This window comes from Oreochromis niloticus, linkage group LG11, assembly GCF_001858045.2.
Source record: "Oreochromis niloticus isolate F11D_XX linkage group LG11, O_niloticus_UMD_NMBU, whole genome shotgun sequence".
Taxonomy (NCBI): domain Eukaryota; kingdom Metazoa; phylum Chordata; class Actinopteri; order Cichliformes; family Cichlidae; genus Oreochromis; species Oreochromis niloticus.
In genome coordinates, this window is record NC_031976.2 from 21,956,803 (window position 1) to 21,969,441 (window position 12,639).

The 12,639-nt window shown below is 40.7% G+C and overlaps 1 protein-coding gene across 3 annotated transcripts; it reads right to left on the minus strand.

Annotated features, from left to right (window-relative positions):
* Positions 1 to 125: 125 nt before the first annotated feature.
* Positions 126 to 11,035, minus strand: LOC100691470 (neuronal pentraxin-1). 3 transcript variants are annotated; one of them, XM_019364188.2, is made up of 7 exons: positions 10,930 to 11,035; positions 7,476 to 7,910; positions 4,663 to 5,582; positions 3,414 to 3,891; positions 3,071 to 3,324; positions 1,497 to 1,676; positions 126 to 1,194 (listed from the first exon to the last, which is right to left on the minus strand). In XM_019364188.2, exons 3-7 carry the CDS (start codon positions 5,341 to 5,343, stop codon positions 985 to 987), a joined length of 1,803 nt encoding a protein of 600 aa, XP_019219733.1. In that variant the 5' UTR covers positions 5,344 to 5,582; positions 7,476 to 7,910; positions 10,930 to 11,035; the 3' UTR covers positions 126 to 984. The 3 variants fall into 3 exon arrangements, with proteins under 3 accessions (XP_019219733.1, XP_005472663.1, XP_025767603.1); XM_005472606.4 differs by lacking the exon at positions 10,930 to 11,035 and having other exon boundaries at positions 7,476 to 7,727; positions 7,831 to 8,115; XM_025911818.1 differs by lacking the exon at positions 10,930 to 11,035 and having other exon boundaries at positions 7,476 to 8,115.
* Positions 11,036 to 12,639: the final 1,604 nt, after the last annotated feature.

Sequence of the window (12,639 nt, forward strand, 5' to 3'; positions counted from 1 at the left end):
GCCAGACTTAGTGTTTCACATATCTTGAAAAAATGACAGTGATGGAGCGTGAACACAGATCAGAGCTATGCAAACTGCAGAGTACCATTTGGAGTCACTGCATTAACAAATGAAAAATGAGACACTTAAACTGTCACACATTTATTTAAACACTTTTTATATGACAAACACAATGGGAAAAATCTAACATTGCTAAAAAACAAATTACTGTACAATAATAAATATACAATCAAGGCCAGATTCACAAATTCACAGTGCAGCCGACATCAAAACTTACAAACTAGTTCAGTGAGAAATGGGATGAGAAGATGAGAAGATATAAAAGTTGGGGTGAAACGGTATAATCAGCATTTTCAAAGAAGCCCTTTTATGGTACAAAACTGAGGCAAGAGTCCGTGTATTAACTGTAAAACATTTCCTGTCTCGCAGGACCTTCAGCATTTCTCTCAAAATCCAACATGGACCTATCTATGATACACAGATTCATAAAATTAGGAAAGATCAACACAAAGTTTAACCTGAAGTCTACATTTCTTTGGTGAAGTAGCTGTATGTTTCATGGAAACCTTTAAAAAGAGAATCCAGAGCAGGAAAAAAATTCTATGACTTTCATTCAAACTAACAACTTACAATTTGTCACGTCACCACAGCAGACCCCGTGTAATGCCTGCAAAGATTAGCACACACCCAACTTTATTTAGTCTTATTAACAATATGGCAATATGTCACATACAGCACTTGTCCGTTTAAATAAAATACTAACTCATGGGTACAACAAATAATGGCCTACAGCCACAGAGTCCCTACACGTTACCTGTGAATAAAGATTTATCACCATGTTTCCTTTCATTGTTCATTTATTTATAGAAAATTCACTGATTGAGTTCAAAGGGAAGGCATTGGCTCTGAGTGGTTATCTTAATCCTCCTTCAGTCTCCGTAGCTTCTCTTCATAAATGTTCTCAGACCATCAGGGTAACGGACTTCAGTGACAGGGGTCAAAGGGGTATCTGGCGACGCCTCCGTGAAGCTCCACCTCCGTGTCGGACCAGGCGATGACGTCACCTCTGAGGTGGCTGCCACATGATGCCAAGCTGTAGATGTCGCTGGCGCTGAGGACGTGTGACCACATGTGCAGGTCCGACATCTCGCCCACGAATGACTGAGTGGCATCGAAGCGCCCTCCGAGAGTGTCCTGCAGAGGAGACGCACAACAACGATCAATACCTGATTATTATCATCTTCATCTATCAGAGACACGTGATGAACAGCTGATGTTTCTCACTAACATATAGAAGATCTCCTATGTATAATATAACAGAGTCACTGATTAGGTCAGATGTTTTTATGAAGTAGACAAGTCTGCAGTATATTGGAGCCTCAACATGAGCACACATACATGCATTTAATACTGGGAAGAGTCCTAAATGGCTTGGATATTAACTCTGGACATAATATTTGTCTCTATCTCTGGAGTAAAGCTCGCGTTGACTTTACCTGCTCCTGTCCCAGGATGAAGACCCCTCCAGCTTTAATGGGGTGCCAGGCTGAGAGATTCGCCCCAGACCCCCGCTTCACCCCGTCCTGGTAAGCCTCCCACTGTCCGTCTCGTGTAGTCCAAGTCACACACACATGGTGCCACTTCCCATCACTCAGAGACAGGGGCAGAGTCGCTGCCTGTGGAGGGGATGTGGAAAACTAATGTAAACATTTTCTAAGGATATATGATTTAAATTCAGAAACACTTTGTTAACAGATAATAATAATTACTTTTAACTTCCTCCACACCAGGGTGAAAAAAATGAGCATGTCACTGCCCCCTTGTGGTTGGCTTTGGTCATAAGCGTGTTGTGTCAAGAGGAGACTTCAGCAGACTGAGTGTGCCATTTTTACTTTTCATTAACATTTTAAATTCAGTTAAAGTTGATTTAGGCCTTGATTTTCTGGCCTAAATCTGGTTTGTTTGTTTGTTTTTCTCTAATGGCCAGTGCATGTAGACCCACTGCTGAAGACCAAAGAGCAAAATCCAGGCCTGAAAAATGAAGCCAGCAGTGAAGTGCCAAAAACTGCAGTTCCTCTAGTGGCCACTAGAGGCTGACTTCAAAAGCAAGTCAAACTAAAATCAACGTTCACAGCCTAAATCTTTCTTTTTATTGTGTGTGTGAGCCAGCTGTGCAGTGGGTGATTGTATAAAACTCCTGGAGTTTAAGAGCTATAGCATAGGTTCTTTGATTGACAGGTTTGCAAACCAGGCAGCTTTAGCAGGTTCCTGCTTCATGTTTGCTAAATGGAGTCACTGAACTGAAAAATACTGTTGACTTCTGTGTGGTACAATATGTCCAGCTTGTTTGTTTGTTGTTTGTTCAGTAGAACTCTAGTATTTCATTATCCCCGGATCCTCCAGTCTACATGTGAGTTACCTCCAATGCATCCGTCTCAGTGTGAGTGAATGTTAGGTGAAGTGCTTAGGCATAGAAAAAAGTACGAGTACCAATGGTTGAATAGGGCTTGTATTAAGAAATTACTTTGAGTCAAATTAAGTAAAAAAGCACTACATGAGTACCTTATTTGTATAAAGAAGTATAAATCAAGCATTAGTAGTTAATAAAAGTGCATTTTTACAAATAACTTGACTTTGATCACCAAAGTTAATCTGATTTATTGGGTGATTTGTTCAGGTTTGATTGACAATGACTAAAAAACCCAGAAAAGATATCAGATCTGGCAGATTTTGATTCAAATATTGATAAACTGACAATATTTCAGTTATGAATGCTTTCAATTCATTTTGATTAGTCTTTTTAAATATTACATTTGAAATCTTTTAATTTTTAAGTATGTATTAAGTACATTATTTAAAATTTTAGATTTTTATTATTTATAATATAATTCATTTATTAAATTTCATAATATTTTAGATTAACTGCTTTGATTTTTGGCATAGACTTTAACTATCCTAATAGAGGTCTTGTTTATTGTAAATTGTTCAAGTTGATACACAAAAAAAAGAAGTTCTCTTAAACTGACAACGATCCAGACTCAGAGGGGAGCTCATGGTTCTTCTCACTCACCTTATCATCAATCAGCAGCTCTATGGGATTGTTCCCCCACTCGATGAGCACCAGCTCGTTGGCCTGTCCGGGCGCAGAGTAAGAAAAAGGTGTCCCCAGTCCGGGTCCCACTCCTGCCTTTATCCAAAGACACAAAGTCAGAGCGAAGATTTCTTGCAGCAGCGTCCTCTTCACCCGCCCGTACATATAGTTGGTCCTCATAGGGAAGCTGATCTGGAACGCATCAGGACTTTTTGATTTCTTCCTGCTGGAACCTGCTTAAAGAAACATAACAACATTCACTCGCTGTCCAAACAATCAGACCTGAGCGTGGTTTAAAAAGCAGTTTTGCTGAACAGCGTACCGGAGAGGTGCAGCTGATTGAGCATCGTTTCCAGCTTATTTGAGTGGAAACCGGTCCGCGGCCCTGGTGCTCTGTATCCCGTGTGTGGAAGGTAACTGTGATTGTCTGCTTCGTTGTCATGGTGATCACCACCATCATCATCATCATCATCATGGTGGCCGTCATCATGGTCACTGTCTGCATCGTGATGGTCATCATCGTGGCCGTCATCATGGTGTTCCGTGTGGCCGCCATCGCTGTCGTGACCGTTTCGATGTCCATCGTCATGGTGGTCGTCTTTGTGGTCACCGGGGTGTCCGTCATCGTGGTGGTCATCGGCGTGATGCTCTCTGTCGTCTCCGTGGCTGCTGTCATCACCGTGGTGGTCCAGGCCACCGTGGCCGTCAGTGTGATGGTGCAGCTGCTGCTCTAGTGCGTCGATCTTCCTCTGCAGCAACTCCTTCAAAGAGCTGGAGTATGTGATGGATGTGTTCCTCTTCTGCCGAGAGAGGTGGAAACACACAGGTGAAGGCGCATTAGTAAGGCACAAGGTAACACATCTGCTTTTTGTGTCTCGCGCAATCTTTATGAAAGACTGGAGTCTATTTATTTATTTCTTCTGCAGATATTTGTGTAATGTCAAACAAAGCAGCCAGTTGTGCTGCTGATCGGTGCCTCTCACACTCATTGTGCCATTCTGTGTCTGTTTCCCTTCCTCTCAGGTAATCTGGGCTTTAGTTGTGGTGCGTGCCCTGATTATGAGTCTGTCAAGGGAGATCACGATAATTACTGCCAATCTTAGACCCCCTCACACTCACACAGGCCCCACAGCTCTGCACAGATCTGTCTGTGATCACAACTGATGGAAAACACAGCACATAAGGGCAGGTACCCAAACAGACTTCAAAACACTCAAATATCCTCGAGGTCTTTAAATGTGCCTGGTCAATCCACTGCCTCTCTGACGTCCACCCCTGAGCTTGTTGCTGGTTCTTGGAGCCCACTGAAGGACATTAGAGTGACTCCCTTGAGTGTGAGTGGCTTTATGCGATTAAGTTGCTCCTTTATCTAAAGTACTTAGTGGGCGTACCGCTTTAAGGCTTCCAGTGACGCAACAAATGTCCAAACAAAGGAAAACCACATGTGGGAACGTCACAAGCCTCCCTCTACCTCATCAGCTGAGTTATATCTACTTAAACAGCTTAGATACAGCCTTTCTTCCTTCAGCAGTTTAAAAAAGTTTTAAAAGTTCTGTTTCCCTCATGCTCACCTGCAGGTTGTCCAGCCTCTCCTTCAGCGCCTGTAGCATCCTCTCCATCTGCTCTGGCGACGATGCAACGTCCCCTGGTGTCACATGTTTATCCTTCCCGTGGTTGTTGCCACTGTGCCCTCCGTCAAATCGTTGCCCTCCCACCGAGGGGTAGTGTGGCGAGTCTGGTATGAGGTTGCTGTTTCCATGGTGACCCTGCTGGTTGCTATAGTGCCCATTGTCAGCATATGAGTGATGGCTGGCCGCTCCAGCGTGATGCAAGTGTGAAGAGTCGTGGGGTGAAGCACCCCGTCCGAAGCCTTCGCACAGAGTGAGCTTGGCCGTGAGCTCCCGAATCGTCTCTCTTTGGTCCAGGATGATCTCCTTCTGCTGGACAAGGCTCTCCCTAAGGTGGAGGATGGTAGCTTTGGCCTCTTCGCTCGCGCCCCACCAGCCAGCAGGAGGTGGACTTTGATGGCCTGGTCCGCTGGGCCCCGCTGCACCTACGCTTGGACCTGACGTAGGGAAGCAGGAAGGGTCTGTGTCCACGGGAATAGGGGTGCACACAAAGCGTGGGTGGGCTCCAAAGTCATAGTCAGACCCTGAGCTGGCAGATGCTGGCCATAGGAGGAATGAAAGTAAAGAAAAGACAAAGGGAGCAAGTAACAGCTGCACAGATGGCGAGTTCCTCATCATCTCCATCCAAAGTTTGTACAGACAAAGAAGCTTGGCTTTGCTTCAAAATGTGTGAAGCCACTTGAAGTAAAGGTTGTGCTGACTTCTTTGCTGATGTGAAAGAGGCATCAGGGAGCAAAATAACAAATCTCCATCCCCAAAATATTAACTCAGCTCTGAGGAATTCAGTCACATGTGAGTGTGAGTTTGTTTTCTTGTGGATTGTGGTCTCTCTTTTCTACTCCTCACTGACAAATAGAAGAAACCTGCAAAACAAAACAGAGGATTTTAGTTAACACTCTTTTTATAGAATCCATTGACTCTTTTATTGTAAAATGAAGCTAAAAGGTCCAGAAGAATCCTTATGTATTAGATATTGAATTTTAGGACATTGTCAGATTTAGATAAAAGTGTCTCTTTTTAGCTTTTTGTTCGTCTTGTGTCAGCTTCCTTTAACAAACAAAGGGACAGTGAGTTTACACAAAGGTTCTTCAGTTCTCAGCAGGATGTGGTGAAGGTTAAACACCTAAGCCTGACATTTGTGCCCCCATTTAGCTGTAGTGTGTCTGAGCAGCAACCTTCATGGCATGCGCCAAAACTACCAGAACCTGTCCAAACAAGGATTAGTTCAAGCCAGAGGTACAGCATCCTGACCACGCTGAGACCTGACCCCTCCCACCAGTGCTAATACAGATGTTTTTAGATGAATTTGGATGGAGCTACAGAGGACCAGCGGTGAAGCAGGAACACATTTTTAATATTATTCTAAATCTATGTGGCTGCATTTTTTATTTTCCTTCATGATCTGTATCGTAAAGGGAAGCTGACCTCTCTGTAGCTCTAACGTGTCCTTCATTATACGGGGTCGGCATTTTGAAATGGCACACACGTGATGTGACAGCTAAACCTCTATGACCACCTGTTGCTCGCAGTGACCAGCCTCTCCAATGACTGTGTGTGTGCTGATGGTTTACTGTATTTTATCAATAATGAAACAAAGTGAGTGTGTGTGTGTCTGATGGAGGCCGAGGTGATTAAATCTTAATTTTTAAATGGTTTCAACATAGGTGTTTCCCAACCTATAACCTTTCCATCTGACATCTTCTGTCTCTGTTTTTCCTGCTGCGATTTACGAGGCTTAGAGGAGGGACAGATGGTCGAAGTGCAGAACCGTGTCACACCCAATCGCCGCCGTTTAGAGGTTATTACCACCCACAGGTCCCTCAATTAACCTAATTGAAAACAGTTGTTGTGCTAACTTAACCCGAGATAAGTGAGCTTGCACACCGTGGTCGTGCACCAACCAGCAACATATGGTTAAGTTGGATATTTAAGTCGTGTGATTAATCTCCAAAACTGACAACTGCTGTTTGACCTGTGATTACAGAACAGCTCATTCTGCAAAATGAGCCAGTCTCAGTTGATAAACACTTTTTGTTGTAGATGCACATTAAACTATAATTATCGCCGTGCATTAAAAGATCAATGTCAGCATCGATATCGCTGCCGTTGAGCTCTTATTTAATTTGTTAAGAGGTTTTAACCTGATACATAGAGTGCACACTTTGGCCACAAAATATCCAAAATATCCCCATTAAAAAGCAAGATTAAGCAATAATTATCCAAACAATGTTTTAAATGCCAGTTACAGAGAAATTTAATGTCAACTTTTAAAATTTTGATGCTTAAATTAACTATTATATGCTGAACAACTCGGATTGCTGCTAATAACCTCAATAATTTTTATAACAATTATTATTTTTCTTTTGCTCACAGCTCACACAGCTCACGAAAAAGCATCTGAGACCTTCCCCAGCAGGTCCAACATTTGACTTATTACTCAGACAATACTGTGCAATACTCTAATAAACCAGCATATTCATATTGCTTCTGACTGTTAAGTTTAGCGAGTAGTAGAGTTATAAGAAACTGAAAACAATAACAAATTAAAGTTGTGTACCCATTGTAGTGTTTTATCTTTTTAATCCAGATGATTAAAAGCCAGCACTCATTTTCATCTCTCTTGTATTAAATATAAATGCAGCTGCATCTATCACACTGCACTGAAATGCCTGACACATAAACAGCAAATATATATAATTCAAATATGTCCAATGCTACATGCATGGCATTAGTTAAATGAACACTGGCGTTCTTACCTTAAAGCTTGTGCGTCCACGCTGTGAATTAGTTAGTTCCTTCCTCACACACTGATCAGATTGAGGGGATTTACTCCAGAGGAGTGCTCAAGTCTTTCTATCCCTCCTTCATTGTCTCTACCTCCCTTTCCTCTCCTCCTCTCCTCCCCTTCTTCCTCTTTGTTGTATTTTTTTCTTGGAAGGAAACGCCTCTTTTCCTGTCAGTCTTTTTGGCATCTTTCTTTCTCCGCCATTCTTATCTTTAACCTCTGACTGATGCACATGATGAGACCGTAAAAAAAACCAGAAAGAAAATCAGTGGTCTCACATACACATCATACAAAGAATTAAAAAACAAAACAAAGAAACCCCAAACCTGACTTCCAGTGTATAAATTCTACCCGGCAGTACACAAACATTGGCCTCACCTCCTCCAGCACACGTCACGCAGCTCACCTAGATCTCAGCATGGGAGTAATTGGCTTGATTAATTCCTCGTCTGACTAAGAGCCAGAGAGGCAGAGGCAGGACAACAGATGGCTGCTTTAAGGTCAAAGACACTCACACGCAGACAATGAAACCAGAGTGCTGATTACAGGACAGACACCTACAGCAAACTTACACAAACAGGTTCAGACACAGAAGCATGTTTATCTAAAATACTAGGGGGAAATTATCATTATGTATGTATGTATGTATGTCTGTCTGTCTGTCTGTCTGTCTGTCTGTCTGTCTATCTATCTATCTATCTATCGATCGTTGATGATAGCTTCATGGAGAAACATTAAACCAAAACAAACCATACCCATATGTTCTTCCAGTCTAGAATCCCCAACAAACCTGTTATTACAGACTTTATATTATATATAAAGTCTGTAATATTATATATAAAGACTCACTGGACATTTATTAGGTACACTCTAGAAAGTTGCTTCTGTTCATTTGAATGTTGGGTTGACGCTGGGAGAAACATTTTGTCACTGATTCAACTGATTCTTTGGTCTCAGCTGACTGCAGTTTCGCCAACCTTATGATCAGCTTGCTAATTTCAGTCATTATGCAAATGTACTGTTTATAAAATTGGAAAAACCTTAAAGCCTTGGAGAGTCTTACAGATGGGGTAAGGAACTTGATTATTTCAGGAGGGCCTAGGAGTGAAGTAGGGCTCCACATTGAAAGGAGGCGGTTAAGAAGGTTCAAGCACGTGACCAGGATGCCTCCTGGATTCACCTTGGAACACCTATGTGAAATGTTCTGGGCTTGTCCCCCCACAAGGAGACACCTTAAGGCAGACCGACTGGAAGACACATTGAGAAGAGGTTGTCTAGCCGCTGGCTTGGGAACACCCTGGTGTCTCCCCAGACGAGCTGAAGGAGGTCACTGGGGGGAGGGAGGACAGCACAGCAAAGCAGTGATGGATGGATGGATGGATGGATGGATGGATGTTTTTGAAGTATGTAGATTGTCTATTTGCATGAAGCTTTCCTCCGTTTCATGGTCGCGCCCCCCTCTCGTTCCTTATGTCTGGGTTAAAAACATCAAGATGGTGACAGCCAAGATGCTCAACTTGAGGCTTCACAGTGGGACTTCACTAATCAGCAGGTAATGTCTCCATGGCTATGTCCTTCTTTTATGTACAGTCTATGCACAACATGAATGTTTTTAGACAGTGGGAGGAAAACTGTGTAGGCACAGGGAGACAATGCAAACACAGCGCCGAAAGGCCACATGCGACCAGAATGCTGGTTTGAGGCATCGGTGCCAACCGCCAAACTCAAATTCAGAGCAGTCATGTTAAGATAAAGTTCAATAAACCAGACAGATTACAGATGTTAAAGAGGTGATCATAAGGTAAGGAGTCAAAGTTCCTGCTCTAAATCTGAGACTGTCTGCTTCATCGTGTGTACCAAAATCCTGATTAACAGTGTGGTGTCTCAACAGGATGTAAATGTCATGGAAAAGTGTTTATGTTAAAAGTCTGGGGAAAAAAACGTAACAACTGCCCCATATGTATATATATATATATATATATATATATATATATATATATATATAGATAGATAGATAGATAGATATAGATATATATAGTATTTATTTTATTTTTTTAAAGTTTAATCATTGAGTCTCAAGTTATTCAGTGTCACATTATTTTATCCAGAGACATCGTACTTTACCAAACTTGTTTTAACCCTTGCTTAAATCATCTCAAAGTTCCAAAATCCTGAATTTTAATCATATGGGGCAAGCTCTTTCAAATGGCTTCATGGCATCAGTGTCCTTGTGGAAAAGTTTGTGTTTCAAGTGTTATGTTTGTGAAAGAATTTAATTGCCCTGAAAGTACAGTTTTATCCCTAAATATGTGATTACAAGCCCAGAACAATGAACACCTCGCCCGCCTGTCCTGTCAGTGTGTTTTAATGAAGCTCTGTGTGACGGCATGAGTTTAAATGGGAGCGCTGTGTGTGACTCATCTTTATTGTTTAATAGGTCAGTACGAGTCTGTCAATCTCCTTAGCGTGTGTGAATTAGGCTCCGAGGAAGTGAGCAAACACAAACAGCTTTAAGGCTCAGGTCCAAGGACACAAGACCACAAACGCTCCAGTGTTTTCCCTCGACCTCAGCCATGTGACCCAGAACAGCACAGAGCATGCTCCTCTGCTCTGAGTAAAGAACTGGAGGTTCTTCTGATGAGGCCAAGAGGTGATCTCTGGTTTTTTGAGCAGAGATGCTCTGAGGCATCACGTAAAGTGCTGTGAAAAAGTATGTGCCCTTCCTGATTTGCTTTTTTGTTGTTCCTGTTTTCTTTTGTCATATTAGACAAGTCTAACCTGACTAAATTCAAAATACAATTTTTAAATGATGATTTCATATATTTAGGGGGGATAATTGTAGACCATTTGCAACAGTGGTGAACCTTCCCAGAAGTGGCCAGAATTACCATAATGACTCCAAGAGCGCATCGACGATTCATCCAGGAGGTCACAAAATAACCCAGAACAACATCTAAAGAACTGCCGGTGTCCTTTGCCTTTTTTCCCCTTAATAAATAAAAATCATTGTTTAAAAACTGGATGGATGAAAAAAACGTAACAACTGCCCCATATATATATATATATATATATATATATATATATATATATATATATATATACATATATATATAGTATTTATTTTTATTTTTTTTTAAAGTTTAATCATTGAGTCTCAAGTTATTCAGTGTCACATTATTTTATCCGGAGACATCATACTTTACCAAACTTGTTTTAACCCTTGCTTAAATCATCTCAAAGTTCCAAAATCTTTGGAGCTGCAGGTCTGGTCGGTGAAAACACCAGCAATGATTTGTTGACTATTGAACATTTATGGCTTCATTCAACACTTACCGAATTATATTTATAAAGAAATTAAAAAACAAAAAACAAAAAAACTCTACTAAACTAAACAGATGTATAAACGGGTGTTTTTGATTTCCTACCTGACTGTTATGTATTGTTTTTCCATCGTAGTGAGTATACCTGTGTGCGTGCACTGCCTGCATGCATGCAGAGGAAACATCGCCACCTCCCGGGGAAATCCTACAACTGCAACTCAAGATGCTTTATATTAGACACCCGAATTTCCTTTATATTTAATTTCTTTATATCAGTTAAAAACAAAACACCGTATTATATGTTAAAGGGTTTTAAGTGAACTTTTAAAAAAGTAAAGAAGTCTCACTGCCAACAGTGTTTTTCATACTAAACAGCCAAGAGCAGAATGTCTATTTTACCTACACTCATCAACATGGTGCTGGTTGCCAGTTGGAGATGTAAGTGCTGTACTTTGCTTAAATGTTAATTGATAGCTACATGTCACGAGCTCCTCTGCCCTCTAGTGGTCAACAGGGATTAAAGCAGCTTATGCATGAACGTATGCATGAACTGCTTTTGAAAATTTTTGTAAACTGGGCCTGGAAACTGAAGCAAAGATGAAACACCTGCATTCTTTCTAATGGCCACCAGGGGGCGACCTTTCTGGTAATAATGAAAAGTCAGTATATAAAAAAATTATGGAAAGAAACGACCTCAGTAAACACTTTCCCGGTGTGTGTATGGTCTCAGTCGTTAACTTCAGGAATTACTAAATAGAACAGATGTTTATTTTGTAAATTAGGGACCTGATTGGAATTAGAAGAACAATAAATAGATCAAATCAAGTATCTGCTCCATGAGCATGAAGTGTTGCTCATTTCTTAGGCCTTGATTATACTCATGAACATGAAAAGCTGGAGCTCCGATTGCCAGGAAGTCATTCCTGTAGTTTGAAGTCTGCTACCGTAGTTGGTGCACTGTAATTTCTTTTAACCACAAATCACACTGACAGATACACATACAAAGCCCATTTTAAATGCTTGTGAACCTAAACTTTTCCAATAATCGTTCCAAATAAAAAGCTTTTTTTTCTCCCTGCTTGTTTTCAAAAGACAAGCAGCTTGTTGCTCAAAGAAAAGTTTTCAGTGATTTCAGAAAAATGTGTATAAAATTTAAAGCATAATCAAAAAGTGAGTAAAACTAGTGTGGATTAACATTCATTACACTCTGTTTGACACTTCCATATAAAAGGGAAATGGTTCAGTGCAAACTGATCTGGGGTGGGTATAATTTTTATTATTACACCAGCACGACTTTATAAAACATTCACAGCTTAACTCGAGAAAAAACTTTCAAACAGTTAATAAAAGTTTATTTAATCAAAAGTGAAAGTACTTAAGTTAATTTTATACTTTTTTATACATCATTTATTGGCTGGCCAAAATATTAATTTGGTAGTATGAGAGTAGAGAGGGTGGATAGAGAGTTTGTAACCATAAATGGAAACAAAAAGAAAAATCACATGGTATTATCATATGTGTGTTTCTTTTTTTAAACATCACAATTATCGTTGTGCTGACACTTGTTGGTAAGTATAATGTTATCTCAACAACTGTCAGATAAACAGCAGCGCTACAATATTTTCATTTGATGTCAAAGTGTGGAACTAAAGCATGTTTTATATCTTTGTTATTTAGGTAAATTTATGAGAGGGTGAATTTGGAGGTTTGGAAATCAAATTACACAATTTGATTCAATTTGTTGTGTATTTTAAAAGCTGTTCCAGTATTGGCCGCCAAAATTTTATATGCTGCTCAAAAAAATTAAGGGAACAT

Coding starts and splice junctions, on each gene's coding strand:
- LOC100691470 (XM_019364188.2), bottom strand. CDS start 5,343: ATGGAGATGATGAGGAACTCGCCATCTGTGCAGCTGTTACTTGCTCCC. Junction 1,677..3,070: donor AGCTGCTGATTGATGATAAG/GTGAGTGAGAAG, acceptor TCCCCTCCACAG/GCAGCGACTCTGCCCCTGTC. Junction 1,195..1,496: donor TCATCCTGGGACAGGAGCAG/GTAAAGTCAACG, acceptor TCTCCTCTGCAG/GACACTCTCGGAGGGCGCTT.